At 40.6% G+C, this 26052-nt stretch overlaps 2 protein-coding genes across 11 annotated transcripts in view; one reads left to right on the top strand and one right to left on the bottom strand.

Annotated features, from left to right (window-relative positions):
• The window catches only part of LOC118973530 (RNA ligase 1-like), a 40639-nt gene extending 20896 nt beyond the window's left edge, over positions 1–19743 (bottom strand). For 4 of the 5 annotated variants that reach the window (XR_012121424.1, XM_073213348.1, XM_073213346.1 and 1 more), the window contains exons 1-4: positions 19467–19743; positions 16586–16703; positions 2005–2100; positions 1203–1319 (exon numbers count right to left, since the gene is read on the bottom strand). Coding sequence is in view for 4 of the 5 variants with exons in the window: in XM_073213348.1 (XP_073069449.1) it covers positions 1203–1319; positions 2005–2100; positions 16586–16703; positions 19467–19556 (421 nt within the window). In the remaining variant the exon portion in view is untranslated. The remainder of the gene's footprint in view (positions 1–1202; positions 1320–2004; positions 2101–16585; positions 16704–19466) is intronic. The other variant, XM_037024286.2, reaches the window with a different exon arrangement.
• Positions 19744–21792: 2049 nt separating this feature from the next.
• The window catches only part of C10H12orf50 (chromosome 10 C12orf50 homolog), a 34410-nt gene continuing 30150 nt past the window's right edge, over positions 21793–26052 (top strand). For all 6 annotated transcript variants that reach the window (XM_073214172.1, XM_073214174.1, XM_073214173.1 and 3 more), the window contains exons 1-3: positions 21793–22134; positions 23192–23311; positions 24164–24281. In XM_073214172.1, coding sequence (XP_073070273.1) covers positions 22081–22134; positions 23192–23311; positions 24164–24281 — 292 coding nt within the window. In that variant the 5' untranslated portion in view covers positions 21793–22080. The remainder of the gene's footprint in view (positions 22135–23191; positions 23312–24163; positions 24282–26052) is intronic.

Here is a 26052-nt window from a genome sequence, read left to right on the forward strand (position 1 = left end):
CTCCAGTTTCAGGAACACACATATGCAGTAAGTGTTCTACAATTTACTGTTCCAACATTTACTGCACAACTTACTGATTCCACATTTACTGAATGTTATTGCAATTCCTCTGCTAACTCCTGTTGCCAGAAGAGAATCCTTCCCTCTACCCCAAAACAGACAAACTAGGGCATATGTACCACTGTGCCCATCATCATCTTTGGCCTTCATTACTCACCCAGATCACTATGATAACCTGGTCTACCAGTCTGGTCTACCAGTCTCCAATGAAACCCACCCTATAGTTCTATTTCAAAAATTTTTATTCCATTTTGCTGTATCCCTAATAATCACCTTCAGGATAAACTTCAAATGTCTTTAGATGGAATACTAATACCCCTGTAAGATCTGAGTAGATTCCAAACTTCATCCTCAACATTTCAGGGTCCTCAAATGTCATATACCCTCAACATTCCAGCCACAATGAAGCATTACCTAATATTTCCAGAGGACTACATAACCGACCTTCCCTCTTCCTTGCTGGTAACTTCTGGCTCTTAAGCTTCAGGACAGATACTCACTCTGCCTAGAAGCCTCCTCTAACCACCGCAGGTCGAACTAGAATTCTTCCTCTTCTGTCCAACTGTACTGTGTATTCTTTCCTTTTAGTTCTTAAATCATACTATATTAGTGGTGGATTTCCCCTAAAGTCTAAAACATCATCAAGGATAACTGTTCTGATCTTCATTTTTTTATTACTAGAACCTGTAAGTATTTTGAATATTACAGGTACTCAGGGCACCCCTGTTGAACTGAACCTTAATCTGGGGTATCCTACTCAGCACACTTTTGCAAAAATTTTCCCATACCCAGAAACACTCCGTGGGAGACACCTATGTTCACCTCCCTCTATTGAGAAAGTCTTCTAGGATCTTTGCAAAAACTACACATATACTACTCCCACAATGCTTTACTAATTTCTACAGACTACAGGTAGTGGCACTTCTTAGAAAAGATTATAAACCCGAGAGAACATTCTTGATATGAATACATCATTAGTATATATTGTTAAACTTAACATAGACTCAGAAATTTTGTGCAATATAGATAAATATAATGAAGAACCAGATGAAAATTAAATTCTGTAATTTCTGACTGAATGGCTCTTTTGTTCTTTATACTATTAAACACAAAACTGCATTTTAGAAGCATTTTCATGATACCAGGAATGTGTCCATTTTCATCAGGCATGGGAATCCCATTTAATTGTTCTATTTCCTTTGTTGGGATCCAGCACTCTGGAACAGGTTTGAAGTCCTCCTCAACATTCCAAAAAAATTCTAAAAGAGTTAAATAATCTTACATGTGGCAACACTTTAAAAAATACAAAATACTGAACAAATTCAAAGTGGGAACAGCTAACAAACCCTATTGTATCAGGTATATAATTATTCTCCATTCATTATGTAACTACTCAGGGTCAGGGTACTAACACTACAAATTTTCAATTTTTAGCTCACCACTCTACAAATAGTGGACAACAGTGTAGCTAAAGTAGCAATGTCCCAGTATATGTAGAGTTATGATGGCTTTTTGAGTCACTACAAATAAAAACACATGTATATGAATAAGCAGACATACAATGATGACTTATATCACCTTATATAATAATGAGACATTTTAATGTAATAAAAATATTAATAATGCTTTGAGCTTTGGGCCTAATGTAAATTATATTTGTCTCTTAGGCACACAAAACCAAAATGTATTGCTCATTAGAATACATAAATAATAATTTGTAGTGTTAATAAACAAAATGTAATAAAAAGTCACAGCAATGTTAGGAACACAACTTAAAATATTTTTTAAGAATATTCTTTTATGTATTAAGATACTCAATTGTAATTTTCTTTTCCCAAGGTGCTTACATTGTATAAAAGATGTAATAAATACCATAACAAGAAATAAGCCAAAAATTACTGCTTACTTAAATCATGAAAAGCTTAAAAAAAAAGACTCACTAACCTTTTGAGTTTTGTTTCGAACATAGAAAATGTTTAAATCTTTTCTCAGCTTGTTTGTTAGGCTTTCTATCCAGCCGAGCCCAAAGATATGGCTGACCTAAAAAATAATAAAAGGATAAGAAAAGTTTAAGATGAAAACAATAAAACTTATCTTGAAAGACATTTCAGTATGAAATTTGTCAATGAACAGTTGGGATCATCTAAGGAAGTAACTGTAGAAGGCAGGGAAACAGGTAGTCTAACAGACATATCCTACCTACGGGTACCTGATGATGTAGGAAGACTTGAAGTCTTTTTTTAGAGGATGATGGGGATGAAATAAAAAATAAGTAAGTTACCATTTCATAAGGACATTACACAACCATCTTTTATGAGTAAATAGCACCGGAGAAACTAAAGTTACCTCTCTACTAAATGGAATCCTAACCAGATGCCTGTATTCACACCTTCCCTAAAATGTAACTACATGCTAGAAGGGTTAATCACCAAAAACGTGGAATTAGGCTGGACTGTTCTGCATAGCTTTGACCCCTGATCAAGGCATGAAACACTACTAATAGTGATGCATTATGATAAAGGATCTGCGAAGTTTCAGGGCAATGTACCTACATTCTTTACTGGTAACAGTTAAAGACTATTGAGTTGCACCTGGTCTCAATGAGTACCCTGAAAGCTCTGTTTTTGAGGCTGGTTACCGAGCAAGAAGATAACAAATCTCCAATTGAGACTTCATTATGGATCCCATTTCCAAGGTGTTCCTTGCACACAGTGGGTCCTGATTTGAGAAAACGTGTCCTGCCAGGACCTTGAGGGTGGGGTGACAATAGGAACTTTAGCTGGCCTCACTTAGACCCTCTGCTGAGATAGTCTTTGGCTGCAGTACATATCCTTACATTAATGCCCTTGCTATATTGTGTAGTGTAATAAGCAGGATTTGCTAGCATTGCCATTTTGGGTCCTGACAAGGCAATCCTGTTCAACTGCCACCATTATACATAATCACACATAATGATGCACAATGACATTTCTTAATATAAATATAAAAGTCTAAAAATATTCTTACACTTTTTTCAAATATATAAATCAGAGACTAAATAATTATTGATTTTTAGTTTGGTTCAGACCTTCTGTATTACTAATTAGCTACCCCAATAAATAACCAGGTTAAAATTATAGTCTGCATTTCTGGCTGAATGGACCTTTTGCTCTTTTTACTAGTAAATGTAAAAAACTTATTTCACGGATACCCATTAAAATGGCTATTATCAACAACAACAAAAAAGTGTTGGTGAGGATGTGGTAAAATTAGACCTCTTGTATACTGTTGGTAGGAACTTTTTTTTTTTTCCTTCCTTTATGATTCTTTTTTTTTTTTTTTTATTGAAGGCTAGTTGACACTACATTAGTTTCAGGTGTACAACACAGTGATTTAACATTTATATACATGATAATTCTAGGTACCAGCTATCACCATACCAGTTGTTACAATATTTTGACTATATTCCTTATGCTATACATTACATCCCGGTTACTTATTTATTTTACAATTGGAAGTGTGTACTTTTTTTTTTTTTTTTTCTTTTGTGAGGGCATCTCTCATACTTATTGATCAAATGGTTGTTAACCACAATAAAATTCTGTATAGGGGGGTCAATGCTCAATGCACAATCATTAATCCACCCCAAACCTAATTTTCATCAGTCTCCAATCTTCTGAAGCATAACGAACAAGTTCTTACATGGAGAACAAATTCTTACATAGTGAATAAGTTACATGGTGAACATTACAAGGGCATTCATCACAGAGGCTTTTGGTTTTGATCATGCATTATGAACTATAAACAGTTCAAATATGAATATTCATTTGATTTTTATACTTGATGTATATGTGGATACCATATTTCTCTCTTTATTATTATTATTTTTAATAAAATGCTTAAGTGGTAGGTGGATACAGATAAAGGTAGAAAACATAGTTTAGTGTTGTAAGAGAGCAAATGTAGATGATCAGGTGTGTGCCTGTAGACTGTGTTAATCCAAGCTAGACAAGGGCAATAAAACATCCATGTATGCAGAAGATTTCTCTCAGAACGGAGGGGGGTGGGGGAGGTTCTAAGCCTCACCTCTGTTGATCCCCATTTTCTCACCTGATGGCCCGCCTGCGACTGTGCCTGTCTTAGGTTGTTCCTCCCTTGAGGAATCTTACCCGTCTCTGGCTAACCAGTCATCTTCCGGGGCCATACAGGGAAATGTTAAGTTGGTAAGTGAGAGAGAAGCCTTATTGTTTGAAAACGTTAGCTTTTTACTTCTTTGCATATTTTATGCCCTGTGGCTTCTATGCCCAGCATTTGTCTTGAGGTGTCTTTACCACTTGGAAGAATTATGATACTTGGTAAATTCGATATGAGGCAAGAATTCTACTTAAGGGTTATAATTAGGAAGGAAGAAGAAAAGCTATAGAAGTAGCAGGTGGAAGAAAACCTGGGAAGATTGATTATTTCTTTGACATACCTTCTTGTAGAGTAACTTCAGCATGTATAGGTTTTAAACTACTAATTAAATTGCACACACACATTAACATAATAGGAGTACAGTTACGTAACCAAAGCATACCTGTAATTACCAGCCATCTCCAGTGAAACCAAGAAAACCAGTTAGGCACCTTAGGCATTTGTGAAAACTTATCTATAATATGGTGAATATTGTCCAACTGAACTTGAACAGTCTGAGAGAAATCAGACTAATTAAAACAACCCATTCCTGGGGACTGTTCACATCCCATATGTTCTTTTAACAGTAAATAGTCTGTAGTTGTAAGATTTTGAAGCGCTACAATTTACACTTCTCCTAATTCTTGGTTGAGATCCAACAGTTTAGATCCTGTCAAATTTGTTGTTTTGCTGTATGCACAGGCCAGCTTAGATATCTCCTTCTTCATTCCCATGGCAAGTCCAGGAACTGGTGGGATGAGTGCATCTACACCTGTAGCAGTGCATGGATCTTTGTTGGGGTTTTTTGATGGTCATCTTCTGGCTTGAGTCTTCCCGAGAGTGCTGATGTTGGAAGTTCTTTTTCATATCGTATCTTAGTTCATTTTCGGGGTAGCCAAATTAGGCTTTGATCCTCTGTATAAACACAAACAGACCCTTTGCCTACACTTTTATATGCCCTTTATATCATTGTGTAGAACTCATTGGAGGTCACCACACAGGAACGGCTTTTTTCTTTTTTTATCATTAATCTACACTTACATGACGCATATTTTGTTTACTAGGCTCTCCCCTATACCAGGTCCCCCCTATATACCCCTTTACAGTCACTGTCCATCAGCATAGCAAAATGTTGTAGAATCACTACTTGTCTTCTCTGTGTTGTACAGCCCTCCCTTTTCTCCCACCCCCCCATGCATGCTAATCTTAATACCCCCTTTTTTCTCCCCCTCCCTTATCCCTCCCTACCCACCCATCCTCCCCAGTCCCTTTCCCTTTGGTACCTGTTAGTCCATTCTTGAGTTCTGTGATTCTGCTGCTATTGTGTTCCTTCAGTTTTTCCTTTGTTCTTATACTCCACAGATGAGTGAAATCATTTGGTATTTCTCTTTCTCTGCTTGGCTTGTTTCACTGAGCATAATATCCTCCAGCTCCATCCATGTTGCTGCAAATGGTAGGATTTGCCCTTTTCTTATGGCTGAGTAGTATTCCATTGTGTATATGTACCACATCTTCTTTATCCATTCATCTATCGATGGACATTTAGGTTGCTCCCACTTCTTGGCTATTGTAAATAGTGCTGCGATAAACATAGGGGTGCATTGGTCTTTCTCATACTTGATTGCTGCATTCTTAGGGTAAATTCCTAGGAGTGCAATTCCTGGGTCAAATGGTAAGTCTATTTTGAGCATTTTGATGTACCTCCATACTGCTTTCCACAATGGTTGAACTAATTTACATTCCACCAGCAGTGTAGGAGGGTTCCCCTATCTCCACAGCCTCGCCAACATTTGTTGTTGTTTGTCTTCTGGATGGCAGCCATCCTTACTGGTGTGAGGTGATACCTCATTGTAGTTTTAATTTGCAATTCTCTAATAATTAGCGATGTGGAGCATCTTTTCATGTGTCTGTTGGCCATCTGAATTTCTTCTTTGGAGAACCGTCTGTTCAGTTCCTCTGCCCATTTTTTAATTGGGTTATTTGTTTTTTGTTTGTTGAGGCGTGTGAGCTCTTTATATATTCTGGATGTCAAGCCTTTATCGGATGTGTCATTTTCAAATATATTCTCCCATACTGTAGGTTTCCTTTTTGTTCTATTGATGGTGTCTTTTGCTGTACAGAAGCTTTTCAGCTTAATATAGTCCCACTTGTTCATTTTTGCTGTTGTTTTCCTTGCCCGGGGAGATATGTTCAAGAAGAGGTCACTCATGTTTATGTCTAAGAGGTTTTTGCCTATGTTTTTTTCCAAGAGTTTAATGGTTTCATGACTTACATTCAGGTCTTTGATCCATTTTGAGTTTACTTTTGTATATGGGGTTAGGCAATGGTCCAGTTTCCTTCTCCTACATGTAGCTGTCCAGTTTTGCCAGCACCATCTGTTGAAGAGACTGTCATTTCGCCATTGTATGTCCATGGCTCCTTTATCAAATATTAATTGACCATATATGTCTGGGTTAATGTCTGGATTCTCTAGTCTGTTCCATTGGTCTGTGGCTCTGTTCTTGTGCTAGTACCAAATTGTCTTGATTACTATGGCTTTATAATAGAGCTTGAAGTTGGGGCGTGAGATCCCCCCTACTTTATTCTTCTTTCTCAGGATTGCTTTGGCTATTCGGGGTCTTTGGTGGTTCCATATGAATTTTTGAATTATTTGTTCCAGTTCATTGAAGAATGTTGCTGGTAGTTTCATAGGGATTGTATCAAATATGTATATTGCTTTGGGCAGGATGGCCATTTTGATGATATTAATTCTTCCTAGCCACGAGCATGGGATGCGTTTCTATCTGTTAGTGTCCCCTTTAATTTCTTGTGGGGGCCGGCCTACGGCCGAGGCTGAGCCCCACTCTAGCTGGACAACGCCCTAAAGATGGCGCCTGCTTCCTAGACACCACCCTTCCTGGCCCTACAGCTCAGCGCATAAGGAAGTCTCCATGACTGGCTTGTCCCCATTTCCGTGCTCGTGCTCATAGCATGCTTTTCACATGTTTCCAATAAGACTGAACCTGGTGCATAAGGAAGTCTCCATGACTGGCTTGTCCCCATTTCCGTGCTCGTGCTCATAGCATGCTTTTCACATGTTTCCAATAAGACTGAACCTGGTGCGTGATCAGTCAGCTGATTGGTTGGGATATGCTATATAAGCTGCTGCCCTGGAGGAAGTGGTGGTGGTTGTTTTTTGCTTTTGCCTTTCGCTAGATGGATGCTCGGATGCCCATAATAAAGATTCCTAACGAACCAGGCCTTCGGTGATCGTTCTCCTGCCGTCACCCTAGATGGCGGGACGTGATAGCTGGTGCCGAAACCCGGGACGAAAACCTGGCGTCCAAGGACGGAGTGGAACTTCTCACCCTGCGGCGATCTGAGTGGACACCCTTTGGAAGAGTTACACGAGTGACTGACATTTTGGAGAGTGGTGAGTATGGTCAGGGACAAAGTGAAAGCAACATCAGGTTGTGCGAATGCAAGCAATTGTGGTGTGTGTGTTTAGCCTTTGTGTTCCTTGTCTTGTTCTGTCTTAGTCTGTATATGTTTCTGCGTTTCCTCACGAAAGAATAAGAGCGCTGTGGAAAGTTTGCAGGTAAAGCGACGTAGACTAAAGTTCGCAGGAAGTGACAAAAACCAGTTAGCAAGGACTCTCAGGCTGTAAGGAGACTCAATTCAGGGGTATGAGCATGGGCGCACGTAACCTCAACTTAGAATAGAGTCAACCTCCTTTCCTCCGCACTATGGGTTCAGAGGTGTCTAGGATGCAGGCAGAGGAACCACTCCGGGCACTCCTAAGGGCTAATGGAGAGGGGGAGGAAGTCCTGGAAGATGTCCGGGAGGTAAGATCCTCCGCTAGAACCTCAGAGAGGGGGTCCGAGCGAGGAGGATCTACAGATGAGGAAGGGGAGCTATCAGGGGAGGAATTAGAAAAGCATATAAGGAGACTTAGAATCGCCCAGAGGAAGGAATGCCCTATCCCCCGCAGTTATCCCTCCCTAATGCAGCTGAGGCAACAGAAAGAGGAAGAGGAGTCGGAGGACACCCCCCTCTCAACAACCCTGAAACCATCCTTGAAAATGGTGCCGTCAGCCCCCTCTCTTCCTCCGGCTTCATTTGCAGAACCACCCCTGTATCACGTACAGCCCTGTCGTCATACGTGTGATTGCAATCAAGGACTAGAAAGAGGGGGGTGGAGGGAGTGGCTGAGAGAACAAGGAAGTGCCGCTTTCCCTGTATTTGAAGACCCTAATACACAACAGAGGTATCATTAAGCCCTAGATTTCAAGGTCATTAAAAGTCTGAAGGAAGCATCCACAACGTATGGCCCCCAGGCAGCTTTCACTGTTTCTTTAGTGGAGTGAGTAGCTTCTCTTAATCTGACGCCGGATGATTGGGCCAATGTAGCAAGAGCAGCCCTCTCTGGAGGTCAGTACCTGAAATTTAAGATAGCCTGGCAAGAATTTTCACAGGACACGGCTCGGCGTAATGCCGCAGCAGGTAATCATCAATGGAACTTAGACATGTTGATGGGCACGGGTCCATATTTGGGTCAACAGAATCAGGTAGGATTCCCCCCAGAGGTATATATGCAAATAGCCGCGGCAGCAGTGAGGGCCTGGAAGACGCTGCAAGGCACAGGTGACCTACAGGGTCAGCTGTCAAAGGTGTTGCAAGGATCTAATGAGCCATATGCAGACTTTCTAGCCAGACTGATGCAAACAGCCGGTCGCATATTTGGTGATGTTGACACTGCTATGCCCCTTGTGAAGCAGCTGGCCTATGAGCAGGCCAACAAACGGTGTAGGGAGGCCATAAGACCCTGGAAGAACAAAGATCTGAGTACGGAAACTTTCTACAGCCAACAGTCTAACTGCATTCTGAAAAGACAGGGCTACCCTGGGACAGGTGGACTTGGGAAGAACTTGTCGGGTCGAGAAAAGCCCATTCCTTTGTCTAACATTACGCCCAGTCGATTTGGAGGGCCCGGGCTGGGTTTTTCCTCGGGGCCACTGAAGGAGAACAGCAAATAAAGATTCAGTGGCGATCTGAGAATCCTGTGTGGGTTCCTCAGTGGCCCCTTACTAAAGAGAAGAAGGAAGCAGCCAACACTTTAGTACAGGAGCAGCTTGCTGCCAAGCATATTCAGGCCTCTACCTCCCCCTGGAACACACCTATTCTTGTGATAAGAAAGAAAACAGGGAAGTGGAGGCTTTTACATGACCTTAGGGCTGTAAATAAGCAGATGGTGCTTATGGGCTCAATACAACTGGGTTTGCCACTGCCCATGGCCCTGCTTAAGGCATCTATCATTATATGGATGACATCCTTTTGTGTCATGAGAGCAGCAGGGAGCTAGAGACAACCCTCAGGGTCAGGGTATGGTGGAACGCACCCACCTCACCCTCAAGAATGCCTTATATAAACAAAAAGGGGGAATAGGAGAAGACTTTAGATCCCCCAGAGACAAATTAAACATCATATTATTCATTTTAAACTTTTAACGCTGGACAAAAATGGCCGCAGTGCAGCAGAGCGGCACGGCCAACAATCCAATCCAAAACACATGCCTAAAGTTTTGTGGAAGGATGTGTTGGAAGGAACATGGAAAGGCCCGGACCCAGTGATAATCTGGACCCGAGGCTCGGTTTGTGTTTTTCCACAGGACCAGCAGAACCCCGTTTGGGTGCCTGAACGTCTGATATGCAGAGTGGAAAACCCCGGAGCAGAGGTACAAGATGATCGCACTGCTTCTGCTCCTGCTGTGGATCCTACAGCAGGCGACGGCGGAGCCGAGCTGCAGCTGCAGCCACCGCCGCGCTATCACCATTCCTACGGCAGAGATGCTGAATGGTCTGTCCCAGGCCACTGCCTCGGCAATGACAACGCAGAACGTCATCAACGGCCATTTTAAGAATGGGATGGCCTTGGTCAACCAACGCATGAACCTTCTTCAAGAACAATTGGACCTCTTGGGGGAGGCTTTGTCTGTGGGCTGCATTCATTCTTATACTGGGGTGTATTACTGGTATTCCTTTTCATAATTATTCTAAAGCTGCCAACTTGTCCAGACAGTTAGGCAAGATGTTAACCACAAATTGGTCCAGTGAGCTTGACAAGCTCACCACTCAGCTACGGTTAGAAATTTTGAATGTTAGCTCCAAGAAGGTAGAGATGCTCTCCGTAGCTCAAATAGCTGAAGCTGTGTTAAACGCCACCAAAGCCTGGTCAGGTGTAGGTGTCATAGGAATATTGCTAATTGTGGGCCTCCTCCTGCTTGGGAGGAAAGTCTGTTCCATACAAAAACAGCAACGGGGAGAACGGAAGGTCCTGTTGCAGGCCATGGCAGCGCTAGAGGAAGGCATCTCCCCTAGAGTATGGCTTAATATGCTGGATCAGTAGTCAAGGACGGGTAAGATTGGGAGCTGCGCATATCAACCTAAGACAGGGCGCAGACCTAAGTTGTCTATTGCCTGAGGACGGGTAAGAATGCCACAGACTCCGGACGACTAAAGACAGGCATGATCCCGACAGCCCTTTGGTTATAAAACAATAAAGGGGGAAATGTGGGGGCCCGGCCTACGGCTGAGGCTGAACCCCACTCTAGCTGGACAACGCCCTAAAGATGGCGCCTGCTTCCTAGACACCACCCTTCCTGGCCCTACAGCTCAGCGCATAAGGAAGTCTCCATGACTGGCTTGTCCCCATTTCTGTGCTCGTACTCATAGCATGCTTTTCACATGTTTCCAATAAGACTGAACCTGGCGTGTGATCAGTCAGCTGATTGGTTGGGATATGCTATATAAGCTGCTGCCCTGGAGGAAGTGGCGTGGTTGTTTTTTGCTTTTGCCTTTCGCTAGATGGATGCTCGGACGCCCATAATAAAGATTCCTAACGAACCAGGCCTTCGGTGATCGTTCTCCTGCCGTCGCCCTAGATGGCAGGACGCGATAATTTCTCTTAAGAGTGACTTGTAGTTTTCAGAGTATAAGTCTTTCACTTCTTTGGTTAGGTTTATTCCTAGGTATTTTATTCTTTTTGATGCAATTGTGAATGGAGTTGTTTTCCTGATTTCTCTTTCTGTTGGTTCATTGTTAGTGTATAGGAAAGCCACAGATTTCTGTGTGTTGATTTTGTATCCTGCAACTTTGCTGTATTTCGATATCAGTTCTAGTAGTTTTGGTGTGGAGTCTTTAGGGTTTTTTATGTACAGTATCATGTCATCTGCAAATAGTGACAGTTTAACTTCTTCTTTACCAATCTGGATTCCTTGTATTTTTTTGTTTTGTCTGATTGCCGTGGCTAGGAACCTCCAGTACTATGTTAAATAACAGTGGGGAGAGTGGGCATCCCTGTCTAGTTCCCGATCTCAGAGGAAAAGCTTTCAGCTTCTCGCTGTTCAATGTTGGCTGTGGGTTTTTCATAGATGGCCTTTATTATGTTGAGGTACTTGCCCTCTATTCCCATTTTGCTGAGAGTTTTTATTATGAATGGATATTGAACTTTATCAAATGCTTTTTCGCATCTATGGAGATGATCATGTGGTTTTTGTCTTTGTTTTTGTTGATGTGGTGGGTGACGTTGATGGACTTTCGAATGCTGTGCCATCCTTGCATCCCTGGGATGAATCCCACTTGGTCATGGTGTACGATCCTTTTGATGTATTTTTGAATTCAGGTCACTAATATTTTGTTGAGTATTTTTGCATCTACGTTCATCAGGGATATTGGTCTGTAGTTTTCTTTGTTGGTGGGGTCTTTGCCTGGTTTTGTTATTAGGGTGATGTTTGCTTCATAGAATGAGTTTGGGAGTATCCCCTCCTCTTCTATTTTTTGGAAAACTTTAAGGAGAATGGGCATTATGTCTTCCCTGTATGTCTGATAAAATTCTGAGGTAAATCCATCTGGCCCGGTGGTTTTGTTCTTTGGTAGTTTTTTGATTACCGCTTCAATTTCGTTGCTGGTAATTGGTCTGTTTAGATTTTCTATTTCTTTCTGGTTCAGTCTTGGAAGGTTGTATTTTTCTAGGAAGTTGTCCATTTCTCCTAGGTTTCCCAGCTTGTTAGCATATAGGTTTTCATAGTATTCTCTAATAATTCTTTGTATTTCTGTGGGGTCCGTCGTGATTTTTCCTTTCTCGTTTCTGATACTGTTGATTTGTGTTGACTCTCTTTTCCTCTTAATAAGTCTGGCTAGAGGCTTGTCTATTTTGTTTATTTTCTCGAAGAATCAGCTCTTGGTTTCATTGATTTTTTCTACTGTTTTATTCTTCTCAATTTTATTTATTTCTTCTCTGATCTTTATTATGTCCCTTCTTCTGCTGACCTTAGGCCTCATTTGTTCTTCTTTTTCCAATTTCAATAATTGTGACATTAGACCTTTCATTTGGGATTGTTCTTCCTTTTTTAAATATGCTTGGATTGCTATATACTTTCCTCTTAAGACTGCTTTTGCTGTGTCCCACAGAAGTTGGGGCTTAGTGTTGTTGTTGTCATTTGTTTCCATATATTGCTGGATCTCCATTTTGATTTGGTCATTGATCCATTGATTATTTAAGAGCGTGTTGTTAAGCCTCCATGTGTTTGTGAGCCTTTTTGCTTTCTTCGTACAGTTTATTTCTAGTTTTATGCCTTTGTGGTCTGAAAAGTTGGTTGGTAGGATTTCAATCTTTTGGAATTTACGGAGGCTCTTTTTGTGGCCTAGTATGTGGTCTATTCTGGAGAATGTTCCATGTGCACTTGAGAAGAATGTGTATCCTGTTGCTTTTGGATGTAGAGTTCTGTAGATGTCTATTAGGTCCATCTGTTCTAGTGTGTTGTTCAGTGCCACTGTGTCCTTACTTATTGTCTGTCTGGTGGATCTGTCCTTTGGAGTGAGCGGTGTGTTGAAGTCTCCTAGAATGAATGCATTGCATTCTATTTCCTCCTTTAGTTCTGTTAGTATTTGTTTCAGGTATGTTGGTGCTCCTGTATTGGGTGCATATATATTTATAATGGTTATATTCTCTTGTTGGACTGAGCCCTTTATCATTATGTAATGTCCTTCTTTGTCTTCTGTTACTTTCTTTATTTTGAAGTCTGTCTTGTCTGATACAAGAATTGCAACACCTGCTTTCTTCTCTTTGTTGTTTGCCTGAAATATCTTTTTCCATCCCTTGACTTTAAGTCTGTGCATGTCTTTGGGTTTGAGGTGAGTCTCTTGTAAGCATCATATGGATGGATCTTGCTTTTTTATCCATTCTATTACTCTGTGTCTTTTGATTGGTGCATTCAGTCCATTTACACTTAGGGTGATTATTGAAAGGTATGAACTTATTGCCATTGCAGGTTACCAAAGGTTCAGGGTTCGCTTCTTTACTATCTTACTAACTTAACTTGCTTGCTGAGCTATTATACACGCGATCTGATGATTCTTTATTTCTCTCCCTTCTTATTCCTCCTCCTCCCTTCTTCATATGTTGGGTGTTTTGTTCTGTGCTCTTTTTATGAGTGCTCCCATCTAGAGCAGTCCCTGTAAGATGCCCTGTAGAGGTGGTTTGTGGAAGGCAAATTCCCTCAACTTTTGCTTGTCTGGGAATTGTTTAATCCCTCCTTCATATTTAAATGATATTCATGCTGGATACAGTAGTCTTGGTTCGAGGCCCTTCTGTTTCACTGCATTAAGTATATCATGCCATTCTCTTCTGGCCTGTAGGGTTTCTGTTGAGAAGTCTGATGATAGCCTGATTGGTTTTCCTTTGTAGGTAACCTTTTTTTTCTCTCTGGCTGCCTTTAATACTTTGTCCTTGTCTTTGATCTTTGCCATTTTAATTATTATGTGTCTTGGTGTTGCCCTCCTTGGATCCCTTGTCATGGGAGTTCTGTGTACCTCTGTGGTCTGAGAGGCCATTTCTTCCCCTAGTTTGGGGAAGTTTTCAGCAATTATTTCTTCAAAGACACTTTCTATTCCTTTTTCTCTCTCTTCTTTTTCTGGTATTCCTATAATGCATATATTTTTCCTTTTTGATTGGTCACTCAGCTCTCTTAGGATTCTTTCATTCCTGGAGATCCTTTTATCTCTCTCTGCATCAGCTTCTCTGCGTTCCTGTTCTCTGTTTTCTAGACCATTAATGGTCTCTTGCATTTCGTCCATTCTGTTTTGAAGTCCTTCCAGAGCTTGTTTTATTTCTGTATTCTCCTTCCTTAGTTCTTGCATATTTCTCTGCAAGTCCATCAGCATGGTTATGACTTTTGTTTTGAATTCTTTTTCAGGAAGACTGGCTAAATCTATCTCCCCAGGTTCCTTCTCAGGGGAAGATGTAGCAGATGCCGAAGCTGTCTGGGTTAGTCTTGTCTGGATCATATTTTTTTGCCTTTTCATGTTGACAGGTGCTATTGACTGTCAGCTGGGAGGGCCAAACTTTTCACTTGCTACTGGCCTCTCTTTACTGGGACAACCGTGACCCCTAGTGGCTTGTGTTGGGTAATTGCGTGTAGGCTGGGTCTTTGTGTCTTGCCCGGTCGAAGTGTAGGAATTTTCCTTTCTGCCTTTCTGTGGGCGTGTTTTGCCTTATGCTGTTTCTCTGCTTTCGCAGCGCCAGGAGGGGTAATGGATTGGCGGGGGGTCTGTTTGGCTGTTTACCTCCGTGAGGGGTCTCAGAGCTGTTGCCCAGGGGGTTAGTGCGCCCAGTTTTCCCTGTAATTTCCAGCCACTGGGCTGTGACCTGTGTTGTTTCCGTCTAGCTGTTAAATCCCTGTCCCTTTAAGACTTTCAAAGAGCACTGTCTTTTCTTTGTCACAGGGGCATCAGCTTTGGCACCCGCTCAGAGGTTTTGCTGCCCTATTTCCCTAGTTTCCAGCCCTCCACGCATGCACTGTGTCTGCACTCTGGTGCGGGTGGCTGGGGCTGGGTGTTTAGCAGTCCTGGGCTCCCTCTCCCTCCCTCCGGGAGCTGGGGGTAGGTGTGCTGGGGTCCCGCCGGCCGGGGCTTGTATTTTACCCCTTTCACCAGGCGCTGGGCTCTCGCACATGTCGATGTAGTCAGGCTGTTGTCCTGTGTCTTCTGGTCTCTCTTTAAGGATTAGTTGTATTTGCTGTATTTTCAAAAATATGTATGTTTTTGGGAGGAGATTCCCACTGTCCTACTCACGCCGCCATGTTGGCTCCACCTCCTTTGGTAGGAACTTTTGTACACTGTTGTTAAATGGTGAGGCTACTATGGAAACAGTATGACAGTTTCTCAAAAAATTACAAATAGGATTACTATAGGATTCAGCAGCTCCACTTCTGGATATACAACAAAAAGAACTGAAAGCAGAGTCTCAGAGATATTTATATACTGTGTTCATAGCAGCATTGCTCACAATAGCCAAAAGGTGGAAGCAGCCCAAGCATACATTGATGGCTGCTTGGTATATACATGAAATTATGTGGTATATACAAACATCATGTATGGAATACTACTCAGCCTTAAAAAGGATGAGAATTCTGACATGTACTACAAAATGGATGAAACTTGAAGACAATATGCTAAGTGATTCATCTAGCCAGTCCCAAAATGACAAATACTATATAACTTCACTTATATGAGATATTCAAAGGAGCTAAAATTACAGGAACAAGACAGAATGGTGGTTCTCAAGGGCTAGGAGGGGGAAACCCAATGTCAACTGTACACACCACTAAACTGTACACTTACAAATAGTTAAGATGGTAAATTTTGTTGTCATGTATTTTATAATTAAAAATGAAAACATGCATCTCAGAAGAGATTTCTTAGTATGAGAAATGCATTTGATTTTCATTTAACTACTGTTTCTCCTGCTGGAATTCAGAGGTTATTTCACAGAAAAATCACAAAGATTATTTCTCTCTTTTCATTGTATTTTCTCCCTTACATTTATATTTGCTGACAATTCCCATTTTAATTTCTACCTTTTTTAAGGCACATTAAAAAGAAATGAATTATAGACACTGCCAACAGTGAGAGAAAAAATGGAATCAGCACTGCGATCAGTGGAGTAAGAAGAAGCTCCAGGGTCAGACAAACCTACGTTCTATTAGCAGCTCAGCCCCTCATTAATTATATGGTCTTGAACAAATTGTTCAAGTTCTCTAAATCTCGGTTTCCACATCTGTGAAATGGAGACGTTTATGGTGCTATTAGAGATAACAAATATAAAGTCAGTCTGCCTCTTAATGAGTATTAAGTAAATGATAGTTACCTTCCTTTCCTCCCCTGAGAAAATAACAATGATATCATAAATAAGTAAATTATAACAACCATGACTTTATTATTTTGCTATTACACTTACATTTTCAAGGGTTTATGAAGAACAAATGCCCCACTTCAAATATATATAGTTTATAGATTAAAGAAATAAAAGTAAAATTTGTAGTACAGTTTTATTTTACCTCTGTAGGTAGTAACATAACAACATGTTCCATCCACTTTTTCCGTTGGAATTGCACTGTGTATATCTGCATCTAATGCCTTGTGACTTACAGTTTCAGTTGCCAAAACTTTAAATGGCTGAAAAAAAGAGAGAGAATTGGTTTAAGATACACAGCTTCTGTGGCTGCACACACACTCACCCAGAATGGTCTTGATTTTAGTAGCTCCACAAGTCATCTCCTGTTTATCCTTTAAGACTATTCAAAATTATTTCGGTGAAGTTCTCACCCATCACCCCCTCCCTTCTACACTATCACCACAGTACCTATTTTCCCACACAGATTTGTAACTATTCACATGTTTCTTTATCCACCACAAGGAGCTTGACACCAGGAACCATATCCTTACCTAGCACAGCTGTTCACTGTGTTCACTTACTCGACAATGATTTGCTAAATGCCTCCTATAGGTTGAGTACTGTCCTTGGCACTGGAAATATAGGTGAACAAAAAAAAGTCTGCCTTTGGAGAACTTTCATTTTAATGAGGAAGACAGCAGCAATAAAGGGCATAATACAATGTTAAGTGTGATAAGTGCTGAGGAGAAAAACAAATGGGGACCCTTCCAGTCTTACCAGTAATAAACTATTTGCATAATTTATGGCTTTCTTCTGTCAGGAAGACAAGCCAAAAGAGCATCAAGAATGGAATAAAGAACAGCTTCTACGGCCCCCTACCAACTTTTTATCTAAAATTTATCTTAATTTCTGAAAAAGATTTATGCCACTGTTTTACAGCCTAAATTCATCTTACATATATGAAAAACTGCACAATATAAACATTATACTGGTGTGTGCGGGCTTAAGATTAATAAGTGAAAGTAATGTTTTGGAGTCAAGTAAACTTAGGAAATTAGTTCCATCCTAGTACTGATTCAGTACTTTCAAGACAAAACTGAGTGACTGGGGATTTATCACTACTTTATGACAGTACTATCAGAGGGTATCAATTTAACCTGTGGTAGCACAACACGCAAGGTGTGGCCCAATAGCAATGTGTGTATATGTGTGTGTAAATTTCAATTTATCAGAGATTCTGAGACAGATTACTCTGCTGGGAGCTCTTGAAATATCCCTTCTGTAAGAATCGTCATCTACACTCTTTGCTCTCAACATGTTTAAAGGACAACATAAGATACCAAGGGGTACACAAAGCTCTCCTTTACCTGCCATTAAAGACTTCAAGCTATGACTGGAAAAACAAGTTATGTGTGTATAAAAACTAATAGAGAATGTTAATTAAGAGGTCCCCTAAAATGACTGAGTAATGGAAATCACTGGGATAAATAAAATGATCAAAGACTTTGTAGACAAAGTATGATTTGAAAAATTAAAAATTCAAGAAGTGATCCAGGCAGAGGGCATTGCCTGAACAAAATTACAGAGACAGTATTGTGCCTAGTATGTTTACAGGACGAAACAAACTTTGCTAGAACAGAGACTTCAATTTAAGTAGGCACCTCCATCACAGACACATATGCCAACTTCCACGGAGCCCAGGTGCCCAGGAGGCACTTTAAGAGTAGAATGGGTCTAATGAATAGGAAGCCTTGAATTACAGTTAAGGATTTGGATTCTATGCTACCAATCGGCTATTCTTAACTGTAGAGTGGCAAGAAAAGTGGTTTATTTTTCCTGGTGGAGGGTAATTTTACCAACTGTCCCCACTCCCAACATATAAAGTTGAGAATCACAGCTGGGGTGACCCACTACTCAGGGCAACACTGTTTCACATAGATTTACGTTAGGGCTTAAAATAGGAAAGCTTGACAAGTACTGCTACAGATACTAGTAGGAACTGTGACCTTTTTTAGTAGGAAAGAACCTAATGATGATCATTCTGGGAGGCAAGAAATAGGTAATGCAATAAGCAGAGAATAAAATACCAAGAACTCTAACAATGGTGGCAGTAAAAAACAGATGTTTAAGGTAAAAAGCATTAAGATTAATGGAAAACTGGCATGAAATGACTCCAGCATTCATTCTTTAATTCAACAGTTATTTATCCAGTGCCTACCATGTGTCAGGTCCTAGAAAACTGGGCATAGAGATAACAGGGCAGTCTTGGCCTTAAAGGTCTTTGAGTCTGGAAGACAAGAAGCCAGGGGAAATCCTGCAAGCAGAGTGGGGGTCTGCGACATGCACATGCTGATTTTGTGTGATGAGCTGGAAGCCCCCAGCTGACAACTGGGGGCTCTGCTATCAAGGACTTTTGTTATATACTAAAGAATTACGCTGACACAGGGCACTCATCATTCTCTAAGGGCCCCTCTATGTGTAAAACACAGTGGAGAGAACGTTAAACCCTGAGAAAGCTTCAACAAGTTGGAATCAAGGAGGTGATCACAGGTAACAATACAGGAGGTCTGGTCTTTGGGAACCTAATTAGGCTGTCAACACTGCCATCTGTTCCCAAGTTGGGGCAGGAAAAGCGAGTCTTCTAAAAATCTCCACTTTGTCACCAAGTGCTTGAAATGTGTGACGCTTGGATTGCGGGGACTATGTTAATTCTTAAGGTAGTTTTCCCAAGAAGGGGTTAACCTGAGAAGAGAGGCTTATTTAAGATGTGGGTTTTCAATTTCCACGCGCAGGCACGTCTGAATTGTCTGCAGAAAAATTCCCTCTAACAGTTCCTCCCTTATAACTAGTGAGTTTAAGAACCTGAAGCTCAGGGAGTAAGAGACATGGACCCCAGACCTCCACAGACAAACCCAGACCTCCACAGACAAGCCTAAAAAAAGCTCCCGGCCTGCTGGGCGGCTGCAGCGCGCCGGGTGCCCTCGCCAGCAGCGCCGCGGGCAGCAAGCAACGCGCGCCCACCCCGCACCCCCGCACCCCCGCACCTGGTGGTCCCTCTTGGTGGCGGGCTCCTCTTTCACCTCCGTCACAAACACGCACGGTATCTTCCGCTGCACCGAGCCCAGGCGCCTCATGGTGGGCCCCACACGCCGTGTGACCGGACAGGGTGCCTGCAAACCGTGCCCAACGGCAGGCTAGGCGTCCCCGAGAGTCGCCGAAGCGCCGAAGCCAGCCCCACCGTGCTTCCCGGCAGGCGCGCCGCGTCCCCGCGCCCCACACACCGAGCCAGGAACCGGGACGCACTCTCGGAAGCGGAGCCGGGCCGCGGGGCCTTCTGGTAGTTGTAGTGCAGAAGCGCGGACCCCCGCCGTGCGCTCCCGCGCGCTGTCCTCTAGGTTCCGAATAGAGTCAAAGAACAAGGATACGCTTCTGGGTGTGTGCAGTTAACCACACTTATTAACCAGTAGTATTTATGAAAATTAAACAATAACAATGAATAAGTACTATTTTTTATTTACATTATTTTTTACTAAATTTATTTTTGTTGTTTATTTAGTTATTTATTAAATCACTTCGGATGGTAATTTAACACCATTTTGGTGAGACCTAATTACTCGTTCTTTTTAGTAAGTTCCTAGGGAAAGCACTGTAGAAATCTAGAAACATTCAGAGACATCCTAAGATGGAAAGAAAACTGATTTTCCTGGAAGAATATTAGAAAACGCTACAATTAAAACACTTGGGACAAAAAAATATATATAACTGTTTGGATTATACCTCACTGGGCAGCATATGGTCAAAGTGATAGGGAAAATTTTACAAGGACAGCAATCTAGTCCAGGAGCCTCCCTTCTGCTTCTCAGCAAAGACAACAGAACCTAACAGAACCTTCCTTTAGTTCCCGCTCTGCCAGGCACTCACTTCCGTAAACTCACTGCCTAAACTTAGCCCCCCCACCCCCCCACCCCTTGCTTGCTTGTTGTGCACGTAGAAATGTTGCAGATAAGGAAGCAGAAAGATATATATTGCTCTCCCTTGCCTTTGTTCGGGGCTCAGACGTTGGGAGATTACTCTCCTCTGACCCCGCCGGTGTAAAATTAAAACCTCAGCACTCGAAGACCTCCTAGTGCCGCTTGGTTCTTCCATCTGCCATCCAGTCCAGGTTTTTCAGTAACAAAAGTAGGTTCTGATGTTATTTCCTGAGTGCAAAGTTAGCCTTAGACTAATTCAAGACCATACAAATACCAACAGATTTGTCTCAATAATTAGTATTATTAAATAATATTAGCCTATTTCATTGAACCTAGTAGTCCGAAATAAGAGAATGTTATCTAGTGCTATTTTTTATGTGCTTGAACAGGCCCAGTTCTCATTTCTCTGTCTTGTCTGCAAGTATCATACTGTCCAGTACTGTCCTGACTTAGTCCTTGGAAAATGGAGGTGTCTATGTATGAGGGGGTTCTCAAAGAATAAAATATCCCTTAAAAATTTTACTGTTTTTTCATCACTAGATTGAGAGAGGAGAGAGGAAAGAAGAGGTTTACCATTTCAGAGTGTTTACTTTGTCATTTTTTATTTCTCATAGAAAAACCCAAGAAGGCCAAAAAAAATTTTAAGGGGGAGAAAACACCTGATGTTGGCTGCAGTGAGTTATTGGGACCAGAATTCTTAGTATTTTATAGTCAAGCACCAGTGAATTTTTGTTCTTCTGGAGGAATCCTAAAAAGCAGCTTGTTTCATGGATCTCAAGGAAACAAACAATTCAATAACCCTCACAACTATCAACTTTCATTTCCCAAACTGCCACAGAATATTCTAGGTTCAATATTCCTTCATTTATTGGAAAGGATCATCTTCCAAAGCATTCCACTTGCTCCTTGAATAGCAGCAGCATGGCTACTATTTCTCAGGAAGCCCTCTATTCCCAGTACTTTGGTTTCATTAGTGCCTGGAGCAAAATCTCTGGCAGAGACAGAAGAGCCCAAGTCAGGAGAAGGCCAAAGGTTCAATCCACAGTTATAAACTGGACTTCTACGCTGATGGGTAGCAGCCAGCAGCTTTGCCTGATTCTCATAAACCTGAAGAGCCATCAAGGACTTATTACCAGTTTCTGGAAGTAAAGTGGTGTTACTGGATTACACTCTGAAAGAAAGACTTCCTTCTGACTGATATGTTAAAGCCTAGCATACACCAAAGGTATTCAATATTCAATCAGGACAGTGAAAGATAAATGTACTATTTCATTTTTACTGGTCTTTTTGGTTAATATACTAGAATTCAGCAATAGAAATACTGTACAGTATTCACTGATGTAAACTAGACTACAGTTACATGTGAGGTCATTTTATGATGAGCAAACAATGGATTAGGTAACAAAGAAAAGTTCTGGAATTTGAGTTTGTGGTTTACTAGCAACCACTTCCAACATTTCTTCAAAGCTAGAGAAGGGAGAAGGTATCTTCTAACTTAAATTCTTTAAGGATTACCATTTGTTCAATATACTGTCAACAGGAGGTCAGTTTTAAAGGAATACTACTGATAGCCTGAAAGACTGTGGAAAAGAGGTTCTTTTCCCCCTTACACACTGATAATTTTTATATTTGCATTCCTGAAATTCTAATATTAAAAAACATTGGATTAGCAGCAAGAGAGTTGAAAATGGCAAAAGTTGGGAACGACTGCTATTTCTTTTTTAATTCCACATGCATAAAGGTAAATATTGTACAATTTATGGTACTTCATATGCTTAAGCTTTTTAGTAGAATTAAGATATGGCAGTAATTGCTGAATCAAAATTTACTGTTTTCCCACAAAAATATTTTATGTATTTAAATTCTGGAGTAAAAGCTAACCGTGTACTTCTGATATACTGAATTTCTCTGAGGAGATCTGTGATAATTTTAAATTATTTAATTAAAACTACCCTTATATATGCCGGTTACATACCTATAGCTCTTATATTTTTGGGTGGTACTTTTGCTTATATTATGGCTCCTTGAGACATCAGATTCCTGACATTGAAACTTTACATCATCATACTGTTTTGGTTAATGTGATTCCAGTCATGTAAATTCTAAGAGTTAAATTCATGTCACTATTGAAATTAACTTTAATAAATCTAATTGATTCCTTATTTGAAATTCACTAACCCAATTACTGAATCTTCCCATCAAAAGTCTAAGTAAAAGGAAATATTTAATATCGTAAAAGGAAAAGAAATGATATAAACAAATTAGCGAAGTATGAATTCAAGTTTATAAAGGTAAATGGTGGTAAAAATATTTAATTTAAGAGATTAGGATTAATGGATCTCAATGAAACCAAATAAATGTAGAAACTTTCGGCTTCACAATCATGTCAGAATGAATGAATCCCGGTGATTGGAATAGAATACGAACATGGCTGGTGATTCTTTCTGTCTTTCTTCAGAAAGAGAAATTAAGTTGTTTTGTTCCTGGATTGTGATCAAGAGTTATCACTGATCTCATGTATTTATCTTTAGTGAGGCATATGGATTAACTGATAACAAAAAGTAGCATTTTATCAATGATTTGTAGCATGTTGGACTATTTAAGCATCAGATTATATTGTTAGTCTCTCACTAAAATTAGACTAATTTGCTAAAATTTAGATTTACAGCCTTATTTTGTAGTGTTTTTGTGATTCTATTTTATCTACTTATATTTTCTTTAATTTGAACCCCACTGTTGATGAACACTAACATTGGTATATTGAGTTTTCTACACTGTTTACCTTTTTTTTTTTTTAGGGTTCCCAGTGCCGATTCCGACACTGTGAAGAGGCCCTTGGCAGTAACACTGTGTGCTCATTATGGAGACAGCGAAAATGTTTCGAGCCACATTGCAAATTTAGACACATGGAAATGCAGGTAGAATTAAGTCCACATCATGTTTGTTAAAACTGTCTCCCTTCAGTAATAGTGAACTAAACTCTTACAAAGCAATAAAGAAAAAATAGTTCTGCCCTTCCAGTATATAATTCTAGGCATTTTACACTTTGCTCAACTTAAATTCTTAGAAAAATAGAGAATATGTTTTAGAAATATCCATCGTATCTTCTTTTTATTTTATTTTTTGTTGAAGTATCATTGATATACAATCTTATATTGGTTTCAAATATGCAAAATAGTGGTTCAACAGTTACCCACATTATTAAATCCTCACCCCCACTAGTGCGGTTACTGTCTGTCAACATAGAAAGATGTTACAGAACCACTGGCTATATTCACCATGCTGTACTATCCCAGTGACCAACTTACATTATGATTGAGAATTTTTGTGCCCGTTTATTCCCCTCACCGTCCCCACCCAACCATGCGAACCACTCCCCGATGGTAACCACCAGTCACTTCTGTATCTGACTCTATTGCTGTTTTGTTCCTTCTGTTTTGCTTTGTTTGTATATTCCACAAATAAGTGAAATCATACGGTTTTTGTCGAGATTTCTCCACCTGGCTTATTTCACTGAGCATAATATCCTCTAGGTCCATCCATGTTGTTGCAACAGACAGGATTTTTTTAATGGCTGAATAATATTCCATTGTGTTTATATACCACATCTTCTTTATCCATTAAATAGCAAGTTTAGAAACCAGGAAACACATATGATCCCGAATCAGTAATTGCAATAGTTTTTGTCACATTGTGTTGTGTTGTAGCACATTGTATTTATTTTGAATGTGGCATCTGACTATTACATTTCCCCCACCTCCTTTGTCTAGCAAAACAGTATTTCATGCTTCTGGGAAACTCAACCTCTTGGTTGTTTGAAGATCACCTGTATGTTTTATCACAGCAAACCTCGGAATATCAATGGATTATTTTTGCCACCAAGTAGCAGTGAGTATATTGTCTGAATAACATGGACATACCATATTATAATCTGCTTTTGATGTAGCAGCATAGAATGACGCATTAAATAAAGTATGGCCAGGTAAGTAATGAGATTTAATAGCCTCTGGATGATTTGGGATGATTCTGTCAGGAATCATGAGATGAAGCTTAGAATGAGTCAGCAAGTAACTAACAAGATATAGGACCAAAGAAAGAGCAAGTCAAACTTTCTCTGACTGGGTGTATTTAAAGGATTTTGTTCATCTGAAAAATGAAATGACTGCTGACCTCACTAGGTGGAAGAAAACCGTTGTCTCAGCAAACTATCGCCGACCAGAGCTACGCTCAGACGTCCCAGTCTCACGGTTACCCCCCGTGAATGTGCCAAAGCCTGTCTCATAGGTGGGAGAGCAGGGCACGCTCTGAGTTACACACTGTGGCTTCTAGAAGAGGAGCTATAAATGTGGTTCTTCCTGAGACCTCAGTTGTGGAGAAAAGGCAATCCCATTGCTGCAAAAGCAGTGGCACAATTCAACCCACCTAAATGATAGGAAGACTCTACTATGTGGTGAACAGTAAACTAGGTTCTAGAAGGGGATACAGAAGACACCATGCCCTAAAACAGTGAATGGCAAGAAGCTTGCTTAAGAAATTAGGAATGTCAGGTTTCACTGATGCTGTAGCTACTCTGCTTTCTTGTGACGGCCACTGTATTTCTCATGATGGAATCATTCTAGAAATGAGCTTACATGATATCAGTCCTTTGGGATTTGAAAATTTGACTTCAGATAATCCTTAGAAATAGATAACTAAAAATTAGGTCCTCTGTTACATTCCAAAAAACTCTGAAACCTTGATCAATGCTTCTCTTGCTTACTAGACTGTAAACACCATAAGTATAGGGATCATAACCGGTTTCCTTACCAATGCTTTCCACAGAGTTTGGAGCACTGATGCTCAGTAAAACTGGGTGTATGGATAGATGGAGGGGGGATGGAGGGATGACTAGTGAAAATTAATGGACCAGGATGAAAGTTATTGCACCTACTAAGTGACTAACTTGGATAAGTGACTATATGTATTAGTTTACATATAGGGTGATTTTTTTCTTGAAGAATGTTGTACTAAATTATTTATATCTAGCTAATAGTTTGCTTCCTAATGGTCTATGGGTAAAATTACTAGCCTTCAAACTAGCTCTTTCAGGACTAGAGGAAAACAAAGACTGCACCTCTGGACAAAGAAAGGGTAGACTGCATGTGTAGCTAACAATTATTGGGCTCCCCACTATAAGACATGCTGTAGGCTAAGTTCTATAAGGGTGCATTTTATTATTCTCATAAAATGTATTATTCTCATTTATTAGTCATAGAATCTGGGGGTCAAAGATAACTTCCATCCTTTTTTGGCTGTCAGCAGGTGTCAAGGCTGAGCCTGACTCTTGGAGTAAATTTTTCTCTCTCAATAGAGTCAAAGCTAGATCCATGCACTGGGACCAAATCCTTGTCCAGACATTCTACTGCCATTGTAAGAGGGGATAAGGGGGGTTCATAGGCTGCAAGTAGTCCTAAGGGGGGTTCATAGTCCTGCTTTCTCAAACATCCTTTTCTCTATCTATAGGGGACAAGGAGCCTCATGTAGCCATCTCACTTTCCAACACAGCCTCCTCATACCCACATCCACTTATCTGTTTTGAATCCATTAGGACTAGTTTCATCCTCCCCTTTATTCCTGTTTATGTCAGTTTGTTTTTGGAAAATAAAAACACTCCTATGGG

The sequence above is a fragment of the Manis javanica genome, chromosome 10, assembly GCF_040802235.1.
Source record: "Manis javanica isolate MJ-LG chromosome 10, MJ_LKY, whole genome shotgun sequence".
NCBI lineage: Eukaryota > Metazoa > Chordata > Mammalia > Pholidota > Manidae > Manis > Manis javanica.